General features: G+C 43.7%; 1 protein-coding gene across 1 annotated transcript; it reads left to right on the top strand.

Moving 5' to 3' along the window:
* The first annotated feature begins 617 nt into the window (after positions 1-617).
* slc14a2 (solute carrier family 14 member 2) lies at positions 618-16,360 on the top strand. The gene is made up of 11 exons (XM_083785060.1): positions 618-640; positions 5,655-5,714; positions 6,833-7,070; positions 9,794-9,983; positions 10,671-10,799; positions 12,487-12,679; positions 13,439-13,586; positions 14,358-14,492; positions 14,833-14,882; positions 15,248-15,481; positions 15,987-16,360. The coding sequence occupies exons 3-11, from the start codon at positions 6,857-6,859 to the stop codon at positions 16,167-16,169; spliced, it is 1,476 nt and encodes a 491-aa protein (XP_083641186.1). The 5' UTR covers positions 618-640; positions 5,655-5,714; positions 6,833-6,856; the 3' UTR covers positions 16,170-16,360.
* Positions 16,361-22,740: the final 6,380 nt, after the last annotated feature.

Below are 22,740 nucleotides of genomic sequence, written 5' to 3'. Positions count from 1 at the left end.
GATCGGATCGGAAAGGAAAAAAGTGTATCGGGACATCCCTATAACTTCAGGTATAATATTTCGTGGCCATGCTCACAGAAGTGAGGCGATACGGGGCGACGTAACATCGGGCCCCTCCCTCCTATACGTCAAGATGTATCCAATCTACAAGCACATATGAAAATATATTTTTGGAGAGGCAGTCAGTAATAATGTTAATGCCGAGAGCTGCAGTGAGTGAGTTATGTGATTATGATACAGATGAAGAGTGGCATTAATGTATTAATGATGCCAACTGTAGCTTCACTGGCAAACTTTTACCTTTTACATGCCAACCAAAGCACACTTAATTGTTCCAAGAAGTTCTCTCTCTCAGAGAGAGAGAGAGAGAGAGAGAGAGAGAGAGGGGGGGGGGGGGGGGTGGAGAGCGAAAGAGAGACATAGACAGAGAGAGAGAGGGAGAGAGAGAGAGGAATGGGTGGGTTGGGGGGGAGGGTTAAACGGTCAGTATAAAAGCTCCAGAGCATTCAAGTTCAGTTCATTCTGCTTTTGTCACTCAGATCAGTTTCACCAAGCTGGACCTTATGACTGAACCACACAGGGTAAACCTTAACCTTATTACTTTATTTATTACCGTATTACTGAACCACACAGGACACAGGTAAACCTTAACCTTATTACTTTATTTATTACCTCATGACTGAACTACACAGGACACAGGTAAACCTTAACCTTATTACTTTATGTATTACCTTATGACTGCACTACACAGAACACAGGTAAACCTTAACCTTATTACTTTATTTATTACCTCATGACTGAACTACACAGAACACAGGTAAACCTTCACCTTATTACTTTATGTATTACCTTATGACTGCACTACACAGAACACAGGTAAACCTTAACCTTATTACTTTATGTATTACCTTATGACTGAACTACACAGAACACAGGTAAACCTTAACCTTATTACTTTATGTATTACCTTATGACTGAACTACACAGAACACAGGTAAACCTTAACCTTATTACTTTATGTATTACCTTATGACTGCACTACACAGAACACAGGTAAACCTTAACCTTATTACTTTATGTATTACCTTATGACTGCACTACACTGCACACAGACCTGTAAGAACGTCAGTGTTACCATGTCCGTTTATTAAGCGACTTTGGCCTTGTTTCTCTGTCAAGTCTCTTGTAAATATTAATTGGTATTTGCGGTATTTTTTGCGGGCTGGTTTCTAAAGCAGTTCCCAAAGAGGGGTCTGGGGACCTCCAGGGGTACTTGAGGGAGTTCCACGGGGCACCCAGCTAAATGATAATTTGGAACCAAATGGACCCTTATGGGTCTGTAACTCAGAGAGTGTACAAATGGAACCAAATGGACCCTTATGGGTCTGTAACTCAGAGAGTGTACAAATGGAACCAAATGGACCCTTATGGGTCTGTAACTCAGAGAGTGTACAAATGGAACCAAATGGACCCTTATGGGTCTGTAACTCAGAGAGTGTACAAATGGCCATTTGTGCGCTCCGAGTTAAATTAGCATGATTTTACAATATAAATTGGGGGTCCCAGAGATAGAAATTCCATTAAACGGGGGTCCTTGAAATTAAACCGGTTGAAAATCACTGCTAGAGAAAATGCTCTTATTGGGGTCCCTGGCATATCTTTTCAAATGGGGGTCCGCGGGCTAATTAGTGTCAATTTGGGGGTACTTGACATGAAAACGTTTCGGAACCACTGTTCTGCTTATTTGGGCTAATTGTTTCCTAATGTTGTTTAAACCAGTGATTCTCACAACATCTCCATGTCAACTGTCAAGGACCTCTAGAGTAATGTATTTGTCCAAGGCAGGGGGCCTGGCCACAGGGCGTACCGTACCCGGCATATGCCCGGTGGGTTGACCCTCTTGTGGGCTGGTCTGGGCCAAATGTTAAATTAGTTGACTGTTGGTTGTGTATCATTTATGTTGTACTGTAAACTGGGCTTGTATTTCAAGTATTTGTATGGGCCTCGGGAGGCATACTTTGGTTAGACATAGCATCCGACTGCATTAAGGTTGGTGAGGGGTGCGTTAAGACGACTGGATTAAGGTTGGCGAGGGGTGCGTTAAAACGACCGGATTAAGGTTGGTGAGGGGTGCGTTAAAACGACCGGATTAAGGTTGGTGAGGGGTGCGTTAAAACGATCGGATTAAGGTTGGCAAGGGGTGCGTTAAAACGACCGGATTAAGGTTGGTGAGGGGTGCGTTAAAACGACCGGATTAAGGTTGGTGAGGGGTGCGTTAAGACGACCGGATTAAGGTTGGTGAGGGGTGCATTAAAACGACCGGATTAAGGTTGGTGAGGGGTGCGTTAAGGGTTGGCAGAGGGTTAAGGTTAGGTTTAGGTGTGCTGCCCCGTGGGAGGTTAGGGTGAGTGTTTGAGATATTGGACCTCGACCCGAAAAGTCGGCAGAGTATCTGCTCGCTGGTTGTGGTGGGCCAGTCTGGGTCAAATTCCGCGAAATTTTCCGGGCCGAATTATTGTCTCAGTCCAGCCCTGAAAGGACCTTACAACATCTAAACATGTGCTGTGCCAGGGACCCCCGTACCAGATTAGTGTTGTTGAAGAAATTCAAAAAATATTCCACATTTGTCACAAGATATATTTTTTTAAATAGCAGATCTACAAGCTCACAACGTGAGATCGGCTATTTTCAAATAGCCACCATGTTGATGACATTTATCCTCTCAGACCCAAAACTACAGAATATTTTGTTGTTGTTGGATAAGATTTTGTCCACAATGCACAATTTTGTCCACAATTCACAATGCTGTATTGATGTTGGTATCATTAAGAGAGATAAGATAACAGGCAAACGTTGATCAAAGTAACAGTTTTTCTATACCTTCTCTAATTGTGTAGACTTCTTGTAAATGAAGTAATGCAGATGTTTAACAATAATTTCACTCTTGAGAGCGTAAAATCAAAATGAAACCGGTTGACAGAATGGGTCTGGTCTGGTGTCTCTACTTATTAAGCTCTGGCTGAAGTATGTGTTTAAAAAGTAGAATGTACCAAAACATTCATTATTATAGAATAGACATACATAGTATTTATATAATGATAAATGCATCAGATCTTTTTTTATGAGGGGAGATTTTCTCTCACAGGAGTTGGCTTGTTTTTGGCTACAAAAGTAGTGGGGTCAAAATGTAGCCTTCCTTAAGTAGGCTACATTTGTAGCCTACTTAAGGAAGGAAGGAGGGGAAGGAAGGAGGTAAAGGAAGGAAGGAAGGAAGGAAGGAAGGAAGGAAGGAAGGAAGGAAGGAAGGAAGGAGGTGAAGGAAGGAAGGAAGGAAGGAAGGAGGTGAAGGAAGGTAGAAGGATTTGAACTAGGATATGAAGCAACATGTTTTCACGTTGCCTTACATAACTCGTCTATTAATAGTTGATCACTGGCATGGAGGTTAGGAGGCTATGTGAGATGCATGGGAGTACTGTAACTGTGTACACATGCAACCAAACGGACCCCCACAGGGTGCATTTATGATTAGGAACACTCTCAGAGTTACAAAGAAATTCACATTGCTAAAAAAATATATATATATATGTTTACCTTCAGAAAACAGACTGGCCTTGCGGTCCCGGCACATCAAGGCTCTGCCTCTGGCCTGACAGCGCGTCCCGTTCATGACCAGTCCTTTGCTTTGCTGCACATCTCTCCCCTTCTCTCTCTACCTCTTTCCTGTCAGTCTTCAAGGCAGAAAAACCAAAAAGAAATCTTTAGAAAACAGACAAATGAACCAAAACAAATGATTTCTTAATCATTTCACCCAGAAGGTTTATAGCAATAATAATAATAATAATATGACTACTGACTCAGTTCTGTAACATAAGATGATTATTTGACCAAATTATTAATGGAGTATAGCTCACACTCTTGACATAGGCCATTATACTGTCCTTTTCAATAAGTGTTGTGGTTTCGCTTGAGTGGTCCCTTTAAGCGTCTACATCTAAGGAGGGGTGCATGGTGTTTCAGTTGAGTCGTGTGTGGGCGGAGAACATGGTAACACCAGGCAGGCAGTTATGTTAATCTACATTAGCTTCGCAATGAGCTTAGTGTAATATTACACTAAGCGAATTGGTCGCTAATGCTTGTTTACATAACCAGGGTTATAATATAACCCAAAGTTTCACACACACCACACATTCTGTAGTTTAATGCACAGAGAACATGGTAACAGCAGCCAGACAGTATCTCACACACACACACACACACACACACACACACACACACACACACACACACACACACACACACACACACACACACACACACACACACACACACACACACACACACACACACACACCACATTCTGTAAACTACAGAGAACATGGTAACAGCAGCCAGACAGTATCACACACACACACACACCACACATTCTGTAAACTACAGAGAACATGGTAACAGCAGCCAGGCAGTATCACACACACACACCACACATTCTGTAGTTTAATACACAGAGAACATGCGGTAACACCAGGCAGGCAGTATCACACCACTCTTTCAGAAGTTTAAAGCCCCCTTCATAGTCCAGTTTTCGCTGAAGATCGAGGTGACCCCCGGAACCTACAACATGACGTCACTGAGCCACGATGGTCACAACTCACACAAACACATGTCTCTGTTTTTACTAAAACTACATGACGACATCACTGAGCCACGGTGGTCACCACTCACACAAACACAACACTTCTGTTTTTACTAAAACTACAACATGACGTCACTGAGCCGTGGTGGTCACCGCTCAAACACATGTCTCTGTTTTTATTAAAACTACAACATGACGTCACTGAGCCGTGGTGGTCATCGCTCAAACACATGTCTCTGTTTTTACTAAAACTACAGTGGCCCCTCCCACCAGACAGGACCAATTGATAGGTGTTAACATGATCCACAACATGTCAAATCTGCTTGGGATTGACACAAAACACATTTTCAATGTACATTTCAATTAATTTGAGCTTGTAGCTCTTTTCTTTCTCAAGTGTTAGTTTTCCAAAGTCCTCTTTTTAGAGTCCAGTGTCCCTCGGTGACAAATAAATTAAATAATCCTCCCTTTCCACAGACAGGAGTTGGTTTGGCCCAATTATAGTGTTCAGCAGTGCTTCTCCCTATTTAAAGTCTCAGAGTCAGAACACATTGTAAATGTTTGATGGCCGAGCAGAAATATGGTGAGAGCTGATTGTGGAGTAAAACTTTTAACAATAATGTATTAACTAATGGTAATTTACTTAAACAAATGCTTACAAACAAGTGCTTACAGTATAGTCAGTATAAGTGTAATATAAGTAGTGTCAGTGTGGATGTGTGATCAGTGTAGTGTGGGGTGTTGTAGGGTGAGTAAATCAAGGAATAATGGCAAAGCAACAGAAGGGTGCTCCGACGGCCTACTTAGATCTGTGGGTTGAAATACATATAGCCTACAGGGGAGTACCGACCGGTACGCTAACTACACACAGACAACACAGACCTTGTACAGGTCAGGCCACACGAGTACCGGTACACTCAGACAGACACAGACAACACAGACCTTGTACAGTCCAGGCCAAAGCTCACAGAGACAGACAACACAGACTGACACTGTGGACTTGTGTCTCTTCCCTCCGTAGGACTTCTGCTGCAGTTCCTCCTCTGTTGTACAGCGTCGTTCTTCACTCAGTCCACGCACGGTAAGAAAACTACAAAATACAGTCTACGCACAGTAAGAGAACTACAAAACACCCAGTCTACGCACAGTAAGAAAACAAAAAACACCCAGTCTATGCACATTAAGAAAACTTCAAAACACCCAGTCTATGCACATTAAGAAAACTTCAAAACACCCAGTCTATGCACAGTAAGAGAACTACAAAACACCCAGTCTACGCACAGTAAGAGAACTACAAAACACCCAGTCTACGCACAGTAAGAGAACTACAAAACACCCAGTCTACGCACAGTAAGATAACTACAAAACACCCAGTCTACGCACAGTAAGATAACTACAAAACACCCAGTCTATGCACAGTAAGAGAACTTCAAAACACCCAGTCTATGCACATTAAGAAAACTTCAAAACACCCAGTCTATGCACATTAAGAAAACTTCAAAACACCCAGTCTATGCACAGTAAGAGAACTACAAAACACCCAGTCTACGCACAGTAAGAGAACTACAAAACACACAGTCTACGCACAGTAAGAGAACTACAAAACACCCAGTCTACGCACAGTAAGAGAACTACAAAACACCCAGTCTACGCACAGTAAGATAACTACAAAACACCCAGTCTATGCACAGTAAGAGAACTTCAAAACACCCAGTCTAAGCACGGTAATAAAACTACAAAACACCCAGTCTACGCACGGTAAGAAAACTACAAAACACCCAGTCTACAACTACTACTACTACTACTACTACTACTACTACTACAACTACAACTACAAAACAGTCTATACGCACAGTAAGAAAACTACAAAACACAGTCTTTGCTTCTGGGGGCTCCCTGGAACAACATATTTTCAGATGGCGGCCGGCGGCCAATTGCATACATTTTTGGGGGTCCTTGACATGAAAATGTTTGAGAACGACTGACATAGAAACATGAGGTTTTTCAAGAAAACTGTCAGGATTTAGAAGACATTTATAGAATCGACCTAAGGTCTAAATGGGTCATGGCAGACGGCCGGTTCCACGCGCCGCACAAGGTGCCCTTTTTTCACTTGAGCACCTGCCCCTCTAAATGTCGTTGTACGCCATTGCTCATAGCTAATCAATGATCCCCCCCCCCCCCCCCCTTCCATGACAGGATCTCCAGGAACTGCAGCCTCTGATGGCGAAAACTACTCTGGCTCTGTCCGACAGCAAGGAGCCCCCCCAGCTGCCCCAGGGGGAGCAGCCCCCCCAGCCCCAGGGGGGGGAGCAGCAGCCCCCCGAGGTGGGGGTCTCCGCCAGGCGCACCAGGCTGCAGAGGGACAGGGCTTGCCTCCTCAAGGCGGTCTCTTACTTCGCCGGAGACATGCCGGCGTTTGCCAAATGGATGGAAAGTAAGTTAGTCGGTTTACTGCGAGAGTGATAGGTCTTCTAGCCCGGTGGTTCCCAAAGTGGGGCCCAGGGACCCCCAAGGGTCCTTGAGGGAGTTCCAAGGGGTCCCCAGCTAAATGATTGTTTGGAACCAAGTTGACCCTTATGGGTCCATTTGGTTCCATTTGTACACTCTCAGAGTTAATTAACATTGATTTTACAATATAAATTGGGTTCCCAGATATAGAAATGCCATTAAATGGGGGTCCTTGAAATTAAACGGGTTGAGAGTCACTGCTAGAGCCGTAAAAATCTTTCTTATGGGGGTCCCTGGCATATCTTCATATTTTCAAATTCACAGGGGTAATTTGTATCAATTTGGGGGTCCTTAACATGAAAAGGTTTGGGAACCACTGGACTGCTATACACCCTCCCCAAGGTGTCCAGGCTGATCAGTGTCAGACCTGAGCTTGCGTCATTCACAAAAAGTGACCAGATTTGACTGAGAGCCTGCCATCGTGCAGCCTCCAGCTTTTCACCAGAGGAGAAAAACGAGTTAGTATAGCACAGGCAGACAGGCAGACTCTTCACATACTAGAGCATGTCTGAAATAAATGTCAGAGCTGAAATCGACATGTAAATATGAAATAAATGCTTAAACATGTAGCTAGGTTTAATGTTAGAGACCACAGAAGTGAATCTTTCAAGCCTGTTTTCTCAACTTGCTGTTTCTCTGCAAGACATTACTATATAAGCCATATCTCCAAAGCAAAGCTGGTGGGTCAAATAGAACAACCAATATGTCAATTTGAATGATATGTTATGATCGGAGCCCAGCCCTTACATTACAATGCATTCCTCCTCGCGTGTACAGTATATGCGTACAGAACATACTTACGCTTGTACAATACATATACCCACCCCCTTACTGTTGTAAATCCAATGGCCTACTGAACTGTCAGTCAACCCTATAAGAATCTGGTCTAAGCTACTGTAAACGCTTCTGTGAATAATGACGTGAGAGAGAGTGCCTTGATTTATGTTCCCTCAGCCAAGAATAGAATAGAATAGATTAGATAGATTAGATGGATTGATAGATAGACGTGTCATGCACCCGAGGTGCCCAGCCCACATGGACTTGTAGGACACACCATACAAATCATTGTTTCAGGAAGTGGTCCAGGCTCCTTCAGTCAGTATAAGAATAGACTTGACAAATTTTGTTCAACAAAAGGTTTTTTGTATAACTATAGGGCTGGCTTGTAAGTTCATAGACTGGTAAATACGGGACTTGAAAGTGTATAAGATATAAGAAAAAAACCAAAGAGGGCGGGTCCACATGAACTTGGTTTGTTTTAAAGTGTAAAAAAAAGAAGAAAGAAAAAATAATACAAATGTATGTATTTACTTGTGAATGTATTTATGTCTGTTGTGAGTCTGGCATAGAGGATTTCATCCTGTGCTGAAAATCTCAAAAATACCTTTCCTAAAGCAAAATTCCAGTTTTTCGTAGTCCTCTAACCAGAAAAAGTTAACACCGATGGTTGTCATTTTACACAATAATACATGTGTTAATTCATCATATAATGGGCAGTAAAACAAAATAATGAATTTAAATTTAAATTTCTTTCAAATCACACACTAAACACACTCTGTCCTCCTCAGGAGTACCAACCCGTTTCTAAAGCTAATGGAACAGATTCTGTACTAGAATACTGGGTGGAGTACTCTGTCCACCTCTGGCTCTAGATTAGACAATAAACATACGTTGTGCAGTGAATCCCCATCGGTGACGCCATGACGTGCATGCTTAGAGGCAGCGGTGGCCGAACGGTCTTGATATCGAAAGGTCGCTAGTTCGTATCCCCGGACCGGCACGTTAAAATTACCACCGCTGAAGTGCCCTTGGACAAGGCATTGAACCTCTACCATGAAATGTTCTATGAGCAGGGCCTGGCTGTAAACAAGTTCTTGAGCTTAGTCCAGTTACCCTGGGTAAACATAGTACCTTTCCTTTCCTTTTTTGCTAGCTGTTCTAAGACTTTATGATCCTTTATTGAAAGGATATAAAGTATATCCCCTTGTGATGTATCATCTCGTGATCTATCAAATCATTGCAGTTTGTTACTTTGTTTATTAGCAGTCAACGATATTCAGGCCACATATTTAAAGACCTCCATGTAAGTCATGTGAAGTCCACTCGATGGGTAACGTATTTCGGCAGGTCACCAATTTCACCATAATTTGCCATGCTGGAGTGAGCGAGTGCAAGTGAGCGAGTGGCCGAGATTTTGGGTATTGGAATTTGACTCAAGAGTATAGGCTACACTATAGAGTGCTATATGTCCACATAAAATGCTATCTAAGAAGTTACATAAGTTGAGCCTTTGCGAACGCCTGTAAGGTCGTCGATATAGTGCAACTGCTACGGGCAAAGAGTCTGAAGAGGTGGGTCTGAAGACTACGGTTTCCTCATTGTCAACATTTTTATTTAACTCACGACCATGATCACATGGTATACAATAAAAAGTATACAATACAATACACAATATACATGCAGACATATGGAAAGGCTTTCACTATTCGAACAGCGGAAGAAACTTTTTCAGAAAAGCACCCAATTTATAGATGACTTTTTGTTTTTTCAGATTTTAGTAATGCCATTAATTTAAACATAGATGGGTCGGTAATAAAATAAATTGGCAGGTATTTTTGCCTGAAATTCATAATGCTGCTCCTCCTCCAGAGCGCTGCATCGTTCTGCAGATCGTGGACTGGTGTCTCCGCGGCGCAGCCCAGGTGATGTTCGTGAACAACCCTCTGAGCGGGGCGGTCATCTTCGCCGGTCTCATCCTGCAGAACTACTGGTGGGCTCTCAACGGCTTCGTGGGGACGCTGTTCTCCACGCTGGGAGCCATGATGTTCTGCCAGAGCAGGTCAGTGTAGTGTAGTTACCCTCCTGTTCCACCAGAGGGCCGTTCTGCCAGTGCAGCGAGTGCTGTCAAACGACTGGCACTGCGCAAAAAGCATACAGATGTATCCACACTTTTCCTGGGCTGTGTGTGCTCCAGTTCCTGTTGATTTCATTGGATATCATTGGTCATCTGACCAGTTTCATTGGCTTTCATTGGATCAAATCGACAGGAACTGGAGCACACCCAGCCCAGGAAAAGTGTTGATATATTGAATGAATACGGATGTGAATATTACAGAAAACTCCCTTTAAACTTTCCAACAAACTCCGGTAAACTCCCGACTTGTACCATCACACCTGTATATTAACGTATATTACTGCTAAACTTGAGGTTTACGGACAAATCTAGTGCCCATAATTGCCCGTTAACTCCACTTTTCACGCAGTGTGGCCGCATGCCTGGGGTACGAACCCCTGAGTTTCTGTTGAAAGCTAATATATAATGACTAGTCATCCACAGCCCTTGAATTACACCGTTAACTTTAATAATCTTACGTCGTATTACGGTATGAAAGTATGCAAATTGTTCCCCCTAAAGGTACAGTATGTCACGGAAAGGAAAACCGGAGATAATGCCATATAGTTTCCATAATTGGACAGATTTAAGTCGCAGCTTTAGTTTTTATGTTAGTTTTCATTCCGTCCTCAGGGGGGCGATAGCGGCCGGTCTGTACGGATACAACGGCATCCTGGTGGGCCTGCTGATGGCGGTGTTCTCGGCCGCCGGAGACTGGTACTGGTGGCTCCTCCTCCCCAACGCCTTCTGGTCCACCATGTGGTAGGTAGAGTATACGCAAACCATTTTTACTACCAGTGGTGGAAAGTAACTAAGTACTTTTACTTAAATGCTGTACTGTACTTAAGTTTGAGGTATTTGTACTTTACTTGAGTATTTTCCAATTTCCAGTACTTTTACTTCTACTACAGTTATTTGAAAACTTTAGTTACTAGTTACTATTTTAATTTTGATTAGAAAACATACATTAACCACTTCAACCCTATACATTTCGGCATTTGAAAATAGCCGATCTACAAACTGCGACGCATTGTGAGCTTGCAACCTGACAAGACTACAACTCTAAATTATTATGGAGATGATCAAATGTTTGTCCCGCTGCTTCTGGGTTCATGGTTTCTGCTTGAGAGATCCCAGACGCAGGCAGGAGGAGGGAACTGGTGAACTCAATACTGCCTCAATCTGGCAAAGTCAGATTAGGGCCACTCGGCAACATCAGTATTATTTTGAAACGTTTACAAACGAACTAGACGACTAGAATAAAAATAATAAATAATAAAATAATAAAATAAAAAAGGAAACAGAGTAAAATGCCATTTCTATCTATGAGGCCAAACCTCAACGAACAAAAACATTGTGATTAGTTAGTTACACAATGAGCATACGAACTGAAATGGTGAGAGCTGATGACGTTCGCACATCTTGAGCTCCAAACTTTATTTCAAAAGAGATACAGGTAAATGGTGCGCTTTACGTAGATTGTGCATTACATTCACCCAGATTGACTAGACCCGTACATGGTTCATAAAGGACGCCAGATTGCGATCAGCCCGGAGCCCTCATACTGTAAGTCACGCAGCGCTCGGCTGACACCAGAACAGGACATTCTGCTTCTGTCACTATCGCAATGGCTCATCTCTTTGATCTACTGTACGTACAGTAACTTCAGTACGGTACAGTAGCGCTGTACGGAGGTCGTAAATGTTTGTGACTGACGGATGTAAGGAATACCTGAATACCTCGGAGGGGAGGGGGGCACCTCAGGCCACCACGATGTTGTCACCATTCCTGTTCGGACTAAAACTAAATTATATTCAAAAGACTGCGGCCAAATATCAGAGTTGGCTGTCAAAATTAACACAAATGGTCCAGCACCATTTCAAAAACATGTTTTTCATAGCTTCAAAATGACATACTGTATTGGTTGTTCAGTTTGACCCACCAGTTTTGGAGATATGGCTTATAGAGTAATGTCTTGCAGAGAAACAGCGAGTTGAGAAAACACTAACGGAGTCCACAGAAGTGAACCTTTCAGGCATAACATTACACCTAGCTACATGTTTAAGCATTTATTTCACATTTACATGTCATCTGTGGACTCTAACATTACACCTAGCTACATGTTTAAGCATTTATTTCATATTTACATGTCGATTTCAGCTCTGACTCAACCCACTTAACTTTTGGATAAACCAAAAGGTTTTTCTCCTCTCCTGGACAGTTAGTCTTGACTGTCATGGCTGTCTCTGTATCCAAAAGAGTCACATATATCTTATCCTTGTTCATTAATATGATAGAAATTTTAAGTCACACCTGGCCTGGGTGGATCCTAATTGGACTCTAGTCTGGACTCACTGCACTGTCCTAAAATGTTGATGTCCTCACAGTATTGTAACGTGTGTGTGTGTGTGTGTGTGTGTGTGTGTGGGTGTGTGTGTGTGTGTGTCAGTCCCTTACTGTCCAGCGCGCTGGCCTCCATCAACAGTCGCTGGGACCTGCCCGTCTTCACGCTGCCCTTCAACATCCTGGTGTGTGTGCACATGGTCTCCACGGGACACTTCAACCACCACTTCCCCCAGGTCCTCATCCAGCCGCGCAGCCAGCTGGCCAACATCACCTGGTCGGAGATAGACCTGCCCCAGGTTAGCCCGTTTATATTAGGGCCTGACATCGAAATTTAGAAAATGTCTGACAAAATTCTGACAGTTTTCTGAAATACCTCATGTTTCTGTATCAGTAGTGCTCAATATTTCATGTCAAGGACCGGCGATATGTAATCGAGAGAAATCAAGACTTGTCACGGTGTGTGACTGTGACACACTGAACTTTTTCAACTTCCACTTTCAAAAGGCTTTAATCTGACCTATAACTGTCAAGTTACATACCGATAACTCCTCATATCGGTACGGGAAATGAGGAGTTATCGGTATGTAACTTGACAGTTCTAGGTCAGATTGAATTTACCGATACCGATATATATATATATATATATATATATATACATACAGGCTTTTTCACCAAAGTCAACTACCGTATTGTGCCGAATATAAGACGACTCTGATTATAAGATGATGCCCATTTTTTTAAACTCATTTGTGGAAAAAGAACATTGAATGTGAAATAGTTACGACCCCGTTTCTTTAGGATATTGGCATTGGGGGAAAAAAGTCTTCTATTCAGGCGAATAGGGTAATTGTAAGGTAACAACATTGGCCTATTTGACAGTGCAGAAGCATAATTGCCTTGATGCCTATAACATTAACAAGCGTCAATGAGCATCAGCTGCACAGACGCACACTTGCCCTCTGCAGTGCACGAATTTGAAAGTGACTGGAGGAGTCTGTCTCATTTTATCCAAAAGCCGTGGGCTCTGGTGCGATAACGAGCCTCTCTGTTTTCAGCTGTTCTGGTCCATTCCGGTGGGCGTGGGTCAGGTGTACGGCTGTGACAACCCCTGGACGGGAATCATCTTCATCATCTCGCTGTTCATCAGCTCGCCCATCACCTGCGTCCACGCCGTGTTGGGGTCCGCCGCAGGCATGGCGTCAGGTGAGATAACGGGAATGCTTTCATGTCCAGGACCACCACAATCACACTGATACGTATTTGACCCGCAGACCCCCCCCCCCCCCCCCCATCTGAAAATGGTTTGTGCCAGCGAACCCCAGGAGGGAAGATTTGTGTTCAAAAATATAAAAAAAAAAAACGCTTTCAAGAGTTTTCAAAAATATTCAAAAGAAAGCAGATGCACTTAAGCTTGTATATCTGCTATTTTTGAATAGTCAATAGACAAACCCATTTACAGTAGGCCTGATGTCGAAGTTTTAAGAAATGTCTTCTAAATGCTGACAGTTTTCTGAAATACCTATGTTTCTATATCAGTGGTGTTCAATATTTCATGTCGAGGACCCCAAGAATTATATGAAATTGGCCGCCAACCCCCATTTGAAAATATGTTGTTTCAGGTGACCCCCCCAGAAGCAAAGATTTGAGTTAAAAACGTTTGCTCTGAAAGTATATATTAAAAAATAGCAGACCTACAAGCTCGTAGCGCGGCACTCGGTGCCGCGCTATGAGCTTGTACATCTGCTATTTTTAAATAGCTAAAGTATCACATAATTACCAAACAGTGGCCTTGTGGTTAGACAAGTTAGTCAAATGCGGAGAACAAATTTCACTGCGGTAACGTGTGTGACAAATCATATGACTTTGACTTTAATGCTTAAAACTCCAAAAGGTGTTCCACGCCCAGAATGGGTTTTAAAGGCTTGGTTTGGGGGACAAACTGTAAATTGTACTGTACATGGATTGTTTTTTCAGGACTGGCCCTGGCGGCTCCGTTCGGGGACATCTACTTCGGCCTGTGGGGGTACAACTGTGTTCTGGCCTGCATCGCCATCGGTGGAATGTTCTATGCTCTCACCTGGCAGGTGCACCTGCTCGCCATCACCTGTGGTGAGGACACTTACTTATAGAAATATATATATATATATGAGATTATTATTTGTCATATCGGGTCGTATCGGTATCAGCGAATATGCCAGTCTATAACCACCGATCTGACACAGGGGTAAGGGGTTGACACTATGGCAGGTAAATAAAAGGCAATATCTCACAACGGGTAAGGGCTAGTATATAATTATTATTAAAAAAAGAATAACACATATTTTTTACCGCTATTTGGTGCCAAGCCAAACTGTAAAAAAAAACATGCTCCAAGGATGTTTATTAGCGACAAATTTGCGACGTGCCTTTTTTAATGTTTTGAATATCTGCCTCTTCTCTTCTCTCTCAGCGTTTTTCTGCGCATTCCTGGGATCAGGCATCGCCAACATCATGTCCGCAGTAAGTACAGCCTGCTCTTCAAAGCCAGCACATTTCTACTGGAGTTCATTAAACTGACTAACATACAAATAAACACTAATAACTAGTAACGCTGCGACGCATTGTGAGCTTGTAGATCGGCTATTTTCTAAGTGTAACATCAGCCATTATTCGACGCCATCAGCACCCGCCACAATACATTCTTGTCGACTAAATCAACTGTAGCTATAGTCGATTAAAATCTATGATATTTATTCAACTAAAACTAAACTAAACGTAAAACAGTTTAGATGACTAAAATATGACTTAAAACTTTTATTCAAAAATACTATGACAAAATCAACACCGATGTGCAGTCTATATAATATATTGTTGTTGTGTTCCAGTTTGGACTCCCAGCATGCACCTGGCCGTTCTGCCTGTCGGCGCTGACCTTCCTGCAGATGACCACGCAGTGCGAGGCCATCTTCAAGCTGCCGCTGTCTCAGGTCACGTACCCCGAGAAGAACCTGGCCTGGTACTGGAAGCACAAGAAGCAGCAGAGACGGGACAAGGAGGCGAAGGAGAAGGAGGCGAAGGAGGAGGAGAAGGAGGCGCATCAGAGGGCTCTGGAAGACCAGGTGAGACCATGTGGCAACTCATCACAACTCACTTCAGGGGAAAGGCTCGCTCAACTTGGGGAAGACAGTCTGTGAGGGTTCAGGCGTGTGCTGGGGTGCAGATTCAGCGAATACGTATATAGAAAGAGAATTAAATCCGCACTTCAGTAATAGTAGGAGACGGTCTTGTTTAACGAAGTTAGGATCCGCAGCAGCAGTCAAATGTCTGGTTTGACCCAGGGCTGACCCTGGGCTGTTGTCGTCCCGTCCCTATAGTGTTCATGTTGATGACCCAGGGTTGATATTGTCCCTATAGTGTTCATATTGATGACCCAGGGTTGATATTGTCCCTATAGTGGACATATTGATGACCCAGGGTTGATATTGTCCCTATAGTGTTCATATTGATGACCCAGGGTTGATATTGTCCCTATAGTGGACATATTGATGACCCAGGGTTGATATTGTCCCTATAGTGGACATATTGATGACCAGGGCTGTTGTCGTCCGTCTCCTGTCCCTATAGGTGCTCGTGAACGAGAAGGAGATGCTCAGGCTGGACATGGAGCGAATGGCGGAGGAGAGGCGGAGCAGCATGTCGTCGCCAGATGAAGGAGTGATGCTGGAGGTGGAGGAGGAGGAGGTGGAGGAGCCTGCAGGAGAATGCACCGACGTGTACATCGCCCAAAATGACCATTGTCCATGTTAACTCCTTGGAAGCCATGTATGCCCGAGATCCCCCAGATTTAATTTAATAATGCACAGGTATAGCCGCGGACGAGATTCCGATAAATTGGCGTTAATCCAGAGCTTATTTTAGCTTCATCGTTAGCCACCGCTTGCGTCCATGTTTAAGAAACAGTCAAAATCCCCGCGAAACGTTTTGGCTCATAATGAGATGATGATCGGAGCCTGATAAAGCATTAATTCGAGCTCCCGCTAAACAAAACAATGATCGCATTGCTAGTAGGCTTCCGTGGGCCTCAGTAGACCAGGGGGTACGAGTACTTTTAGTTTCAGGCACAACAACAAGAGCTCTTCTCTGTTCATGTTGCACATTTATCTGGCACTCGGCACCTATACCGCCCCCTATGGAAACTGGCGTCTAAAGTGTTTAAAAGCACTTTTTTACACCCGTTTAGCTCAGTTTGGAACCTCATAATCTACTCTTTAGTTCTGTTCTGTGTCGTCCAAAAACGGTGGCGAAAAGCCTTTATCGCAGTATCGTTTCCAAAAAGTAAAGGCATATCGGCACCGAGCTACAGATGATAAACTTTGGATAGGCAGTATTAGGCACGTAACATTTTTTGACGGGTGAAACAACCGCTTCCAATGCTTATGAAGTCAAAGCCAGTACCATGTTTTCCCAATGCAATCTTACGGAAGCAGTACGGCGCTTTATTTTATTTATTTAAGCCTGATTTAACTAGAGACTCTACTGCACTACGCATCACGCAACGCACACCACTATGATTTGTTCTTGGATATCCAACATAAAAAAAAAGAAATGACAGATGCTTTGTAAGCACTTCATACTACATGCAGCCACCGTCATTAATCTCACTATACAGGTCAGGTAATCTGGTGTGGTTTTTGATACAGGTGATGCGTTTCCAAGAAATTTTAATAAATGTCCATCCTTTTTTTAAATAAATGTTAAATGATGAAAAAAATGATGAAGTAACTGGGAGATGAAGTATATATGGAACCCTAAGACCTCAAACACAAACACACACACACACACCCAGTGTTAATATGTACAGTTTTTGGGAACATGTAATGAACGTGTAGAACACATTCATGTATGCATGTATGTTCTCCTGCGCTAGTAGTCCATTCTTTATTTTGTATATTTTTCCTATTGTATGTTTATATATGTATATAATTTTTTAATAAAACGTTACAAAAAATAAAGTTCTGTCTGATGCCCGTTTGTCCACTTTGATTGTTGATAGGATAAGCAGAAGGAAATCACCAGCGGTTGTCAGTTTTGTAATGTCGTCAGCATGTCGTAGTTATATGAATGACGAGCCATTTGTTATAGCTGGCTCGGGCTATGGAAAACATCGGAGGCAGGAGACTGAGTAAAAGTAAATTATTTATTATAAGGATCCTATGAGGTGTGGAGCGTGTGTGGATGTAAAGAATAGCTCAAACAATCATAAACAGGAAAGCAGGGAGTGGAGGCACAGGCATCATGTCTGCCTCCTCTGGATCTCTCAGCATGAATGGCAGAGACATGGTATTTACTGTATATAGGCCTCTGGAGTCACCGGGCCCAGGTGCTCTCCAATCAGTCATCAAGATGAATGCCCCACCCATGCTCACTTAGGGGCTGTTAAAAATGGTAAATGGTGCATTTGTATAGCGCCTTTATCCAATGCGCTTTACATAGATTGTGCATTACATTCACCCATTCTCACACACATTCATAGAAGACAGCCAGGGAGCAAGTTTGTCTCATCAAACCATGTGACTCCCATTGAAAATGAATTGCGAGCTTCATGCGACACACAGAAGACACAGGAGACACCGAGGAGACAGCTGTCTCTTATAGGTGTGGACGGCCCCCTACAGGGAGACAATAGGCAGGCACTTCCTAACCACTATACTCATAATAACGTATCTGTATGTCTCTGTGTGGGGCACCACAATATTACGTTTAATTATGATGCCACGTCATCTTTTATAGCAAGACAACAACTTCTATCCTCCCCAGAAAGTTATGTCTCTAACTGGAGTAGCAAACTTCGGGCACATGCGAGTGTGATCGCTGTGAGAGAGAGAGGTTTGTCCTAAATATTCATTGTCGATCATCATATGAAAATAAATCAAGTCATTGAAAGGTGCATCGTCATATAGCACTCTCAATAATATGTGGTTGCAGACTGCGTTCTCATGGCCATTTTGGAGCAGTTTGAAAACCTGACTGTACTTAAAAGTTGCACATGACTGGTCATCATAGCCCCGGGGGTCTACGAAGTCTAAACCAGGGTCTGTGTTACCGAGGCATATATCCTCCAGAAGTTAATCATTAAGTAGGTGTGGACATGAAGCATTGACTGTAAAATAAGGACAATAACTTACTGTAAGTCATGGAAAGAGTCATGAATGAAGGACGTGTCTTCAAAGTCGTTATACACGCCGGCATTCCGAAGCCCCTTATTTCGAAGCACCACCATTCCAACTCGCCCCCATTACTTCCCCTCACACGTGGAAGCCACGCAGTTGGAGTAAGTCCCTCTGAGGAGCCGTTTCGACTGAAAATCAACCGATAATTCTCAGTTTGTTACTTATTACGTCGATCTTATCTAGCCGATCGGACCTACTGCATGTAGTCTGGAGATCTTATCGGTCTACTGGACATGCTGGGAGCCAACTGAGAACGACAAGCCCTCATAACCAAGCATGTCGCAGCGTGATCCCAATATTAACGCATGTTCGCCAACCTCGTTTTCCGGGTTTTCATTTTATCAATCGGCAGAGCATGCCCATACTCGTTGAAAACAATCGTAGTGATCCAAAGTGATCACTGCGGTCTTGTCGATTGATATCAGTCGAAACGGGTGCTCTGAGAGCGTCTGCTAAATGCCCTAAACTGGAAATCGTTATTGTGCTCTTGAGATGTTGACCTTTCCATTGAGACGTTGACCTTTCCACAGTATTGTTTATGTAAGGACTCGGTTAATAATAATAATAATAATGATAATAGCACACCTGCGGTTCAACTTGACCTTCAGAAAGTTCAGACAGTTTGCTCAGACGCTATGACATAGAATTCTCCATTCATTGTCAATGGGAATTTATGTGGGGCGGCGGTGGCTCAGGGGTAGAGTGCCTGGATGGCAACCGTAAGGTTGCCAGTTCGAACCCGGGCTCCCCCAGAGTTACTGTCGAAGTGTCCTTGAGCAAGACACTGAACCCCTAATTGCTCCCGATGTGCTAGTTGGTACCTTGCATGGTTTCCGCTGCCATCGGTGTGTGAATGGGTGAATGTAATGCACAATCTCTGTAAAGCGCCTTGGATAAAGGCGCTATATAAATGCACTTTTTTTTTTTTTTTATGTGAAAATCTACACTAATAGCTGAATATAGAAGGGACTAGCGCCTCTCAAAAAAACAGCTGTGCTGGGCAGTCCCCGCAGGCAGTGGCTTGCACGGTAGTGGCTACATCCATCATTAAAAAGAGAGTGAGAGGCCTTTCTGTGTGGAGTTTGCATGTTCTCCCCGTGTCGGCGTGTCCCCTATAGGGTAGGTACCCTCATAAAAAACATGCAGTAATCCTGGTCTCTAAACTGCCTCCCCCTGGCCAGCCGGGGCGCCACACCATGTTACTTGAAGATATCGTGATATCGTGGCAGGTACAGACTCCTGTCCTGGGGGAACAGCTGGGTCAAGAGGGTACACTGATATGAACACTGGACTGTCCAGGTACAGACTCCTGTCCTGGGGGAACAGCTGGGTCAAGAGGGTACACTGATATGAACGCTGGACGGTCCAGGTACAGATCCTGTCCTGGGGGAACAGCTGGGTCAAGAGGGTACACTGATATGAACGCTGGACGGTCCAGGTACAGACTCCTGTCCTGGGGGAACAGCTGGGTCAAGAGGGTACACTGATATGAACGCTGGACGGTCCAAGCTGTCACGTACAGGATGAGGATGATTACATATTTTATCCCACGATTCCACCCATCTTTTCACCCAGTGTCAATTATCTAATGTAATCCTACAGGCTCTACACTCCATCCACCAACCTGGGGGGTGGGGGGGCAGCGGACTAATCTCATGCTTCCTTCTATGCATGAGGAGTTTTCCCCGGTGGAAGGAACACGTTATTCCGACCAGTTCCTTTCCCCTCCATCAGGCGCCCTGGCTGGTAGTTTAGAGACCAGGTTTTTGTGAGGGTACCTATACTCCACACGGAAAGGCCCTGTCGTCAACCTCGCCTCTGGTATGGACACTGATGAGGAGAGAACACGCCCCCAGTGGGAATCGAACCCAGGACCTTCTAGCTGTGAGGCGACAGCACTACCGACTGTGCCACCGTGCTTCCATATCCAGTATCTGTTTCTGTGGAGCGCTGCTTAAAGTAAACATCATGGGCGCGCTAGGAAATGCAGCACCGGAGCGCACTCGCCTGTTAGTTTGCATTGCACAGTGCGCTATTTCCGAACGCGCCCTAAAAGTCCATAGACTTGGCTGCCACAAAGCCAGACAAGATCTTTATTTGTCACTGTATGAGACATTTCGTCTAGTGCATCCATAACACACAGGCAGTATCAACAAAAGAAATAAAGAAACGTCATGGAATGAACTGGTAGTCCGTCATAGTCCAGTCAGGTCAATCATCTAATAAACTGGTAGTCCGTCATAGTCCAGTCAGGTCAATCATCTAATAAACTGGTAGTCCGTCATAGTCCAGTCAGGTCAATCATCTCAAAATCTATGATGCACCGTTAAAAGTAGTACAATACAAAAATAAAGTTTGAAAGTTCATGTGCAAGTTCATCAGTCAATAGGTTCTCAAACATGACTCTGTGAGAGACGGAGAGACAGAGGGTTAGAAATGAGTGACACAGGTTGGAAGGGCTTTGGACTGGAACGAGATTTGCGAGATTGCAAACGGGACAGGATTGGACAGGATGTGCTGAACTGCATGGTCTACAGTAGGTTAGGTTGACATGAAGCAGATGTTTATCGAGAGGACATCATTTTAGCCCTCATCAGTCGGCGTGCAGCACATGTACGACAGACCTTATCTGAGCACCTGACACATTTTTGGTCGGCCTGATCCTTCCCAATCATTGAGCAAACTACACCTTTCACTGTCAGTGGCAGACGATGTGAGCATGAGGGTGAAGATCACCTGATCAGATCAGATCTCAAATGGACGTTAACCTAGAAGCACCCATTCTGTAGGAGGATTGAGGGCATACAGCTCCATCTCAATGAATTAGAATATTGTGTAAAAGTTAATTTTCTTCCGTAAAATAGTTAAAAAAGTGAAACTTTCATATATTCTCAATTCATTGTGCATAAAGTGAAGTATTTAAAACCTTTTTTTTAATCTTGATGATTATATGGCGTACAGCTCATGAAAATCAAAAAATCCTATCTCAACAAGACACCACTACATTTTTATTTTTTTTAAACAAGAAAAACAAGAACTGTATATTAATGTATGCAGTCAATACTTGGTCTGGGCTACTTTTGAACAAATTATTTAATCAATGGGGCGTGGCATGGAGGTGATCAGCCTGTGGCACTGTTGAGGTGTTATGGAATCCCAGGTTTGTTTGATAACAGCTGTAAATTAATTTGTATGGTTGAGTCTCATGTCTCACACCTTCCTCTTGACAATACAACCTAGATTCTCTGTGGGGTTCAGGACAGGCCAGTTCGCTGGTCAGTTAAGTACAGTAATACCATGGTCAGTACACCAGTTACTAGTTGGCACTGTGGGCAGGTGCCAAGTGCTGCCTGAAAAGGAATATCAGCATCAACATAAAGCTTGTCAATGTACGTCTAAATTTCATTATTCTTTAAGTAGCATGTAACATTTTCATGATTCTGAACCAATTCCAAGCATTAATTTTGCACGAAACACACTCCTTGGGGCTAATTCGGCCATAGCCACTTGCCCAAATGTAATGACCTCATAACATTTGTGATGACAGCTATGGCCGACCGTTTTTAGCCCAGTTTGCAGTCAATTGTTTCTACATTGGGATTTTTGCCTCCTTGTAACCCCGGAGCGGGGCGGGGAGGGGCTCTTTCCCATGTCACTTACGTAAGTCGAGCTTATGTAAGAGGAAGTTTTGGTTTTGGATGGGCCGATAATGAACACACACACACACACACACACACACACACACACACACACACACACACACACACACACACACATGCAAGTTCATCAATCAATAGGGGGGGGGGGGGGGGGGGGTTGCAGGTTCTCAAACATGACTCTGTGAGAGACGGAGAGAAAGATGGTTAGGAAGGAGTGATACAGGTTGGAAGGGCTTTGGACTGGAAAGCGGGACAGGATTAGAATGTGCTGAACTGCATGGTCTACAGTAGGTTAAGATGACATGAAGCCGATGTTTATCAAGATTACATAATGTTAGCCCTCATCAGATCAGTCGGCTCGCAGCACACATACAGTACGACAGACGTTAACTGAGCACCTGACACAGTTTTGGTCGGCCTGATCCTTCACGGTCAGCGGCAGCACAAGCACGCCATGGTTAGCTACACCTTTCACGGTCAGTGCCAGGC

This window comes from Protomyctophum parallelum (genome assembly GCF_964188405.1).
Source record: "Protomyctophum parallelum genome assembly, chromosome: 15".
NCBI classification, from domain to species: domain Eukaryota; kingdom Metazoa; phylum Chordata; class Actinopteri; order Myctophiformes; family Myctophidae; genus Protomyctophum; species Protomyctophum parallelum.
Note: the sequence above shows the minus strand (reverse complement) of the source record. Positions and strands in the feature narration are given on the sequence as shown.

Excerpts from the sequence above, each read along its gene's own strand:
- slc14a2 (XM_083785060.1), top strand. The coding sequence starts at position 6,857 with ATGGCGAAAACTACTCTGGCTCTGTCCGACAGCAAGGAGCCCCCCCAG. Across the intron at positions 12,680-13,438 it reads CGGAGATAGACCTGCCCCAG|CTGTTCTGGTCCATTCCGGT; the intron begins GTTAGCCCGTTT and ends CTCTGTTTTCAG. Across the intron at positions 15,482-15,986 it reads AGAGGGCTCTGGAAGACCAG|GTGCTCGTGAACGAGAAGGA; the intron begins GTGAGACCATGT and ends CTGTCCCTATAG.